General features: G+C 61.5%; 1 protein-coding gene across 1 annotated transcript in view; it reads right to left on the bottom strand.

Moving 5' to 3' along the window:
* RHBDF2 (rhomboid 5 homolog 2 (Drosophila)) overlaps positions 1 to 545 on the bottom strand; it is a 22,710-nt gene that overhangs the window by 5,068 nt on the left and 17,097 nt on the right. Inside the window, exon 10 of the mRNA XM_014531737.1 lies at positions 371 to 459. Within this exon, the coding sequence (XP_014387223.1) occupies positions 371 to 459 (89 nt within the window). The remainder of the gene's footprint in view (positions 1 to 370; positions 460 to 545) is intronic.

The raw sequence follows: 545 nt of genomic DNA, 5'->3' as shown, positions 1-545 counted from the left end.
CACCCACCTCCCAGGCTTCCTCTCCTCTTGCAGTTCCTGGCAGCCACAGGGCCTTTGCACATGCTGCTGCCTTTGTCAGGGAGGTTCGTCCCATTTCTCCTCAGCCAGTTAACTGCTGCTCATCCTGACCGCACCCCCAGCTGCTCCCTCCCGCTCTCCGCCCCCCTCCTCAGGACACTGGCCACACTTGTTATTACTTAGCGTTTTGTAATTTGGGATCGAATCTCTATTGGATCACTGCCAATCGTCCACTCTGAGAGAACTGCCCCTCCCCATTCTCTGGCTTCCCCCAAGGTCTTTGCATGTGTCCCCCTCCCCCCCAAGTCCCCTCACTCATGGCTGGGGCTGGGGGTCTAACTGTCCCTCTGACCCACCCAGCCCTCCCTGCTGCATTCTGTCGGGGTTCCGTCGCAGGGCCTGCGGGCTGGCACTCAAAATGGATGCTGTTGGGACCGCTGCCTGGGAGGCCGGGTAGTGGGGAGTCCCAGAAGTGGGGAGTCCCGGCGGAGAAGAGGCCACAAGTACCCGAGGCCCCTCCCAGCGCT

This window comes from Myotis brandtii, unplaced genomic scaffold (assembly GCF_000412655.1).
Source record: "Myotis brandtii unplaced genomic scaffold, ASM41265v1 scaffold825, whole genome shotgun sequence".
Taxonomy (NCBI): domain Eukaryota; kingdom Metazoa; phylum Chordata; class Mammalia; order Chiroptera; family Vespertilionidae; genus Myotis; species Myotis brandtii.
The sequence above is the reverse complement of the archived record's forward strand: the minus strand, read 5'-3'. Positions and strand labels throughout refer to the sequence as shown.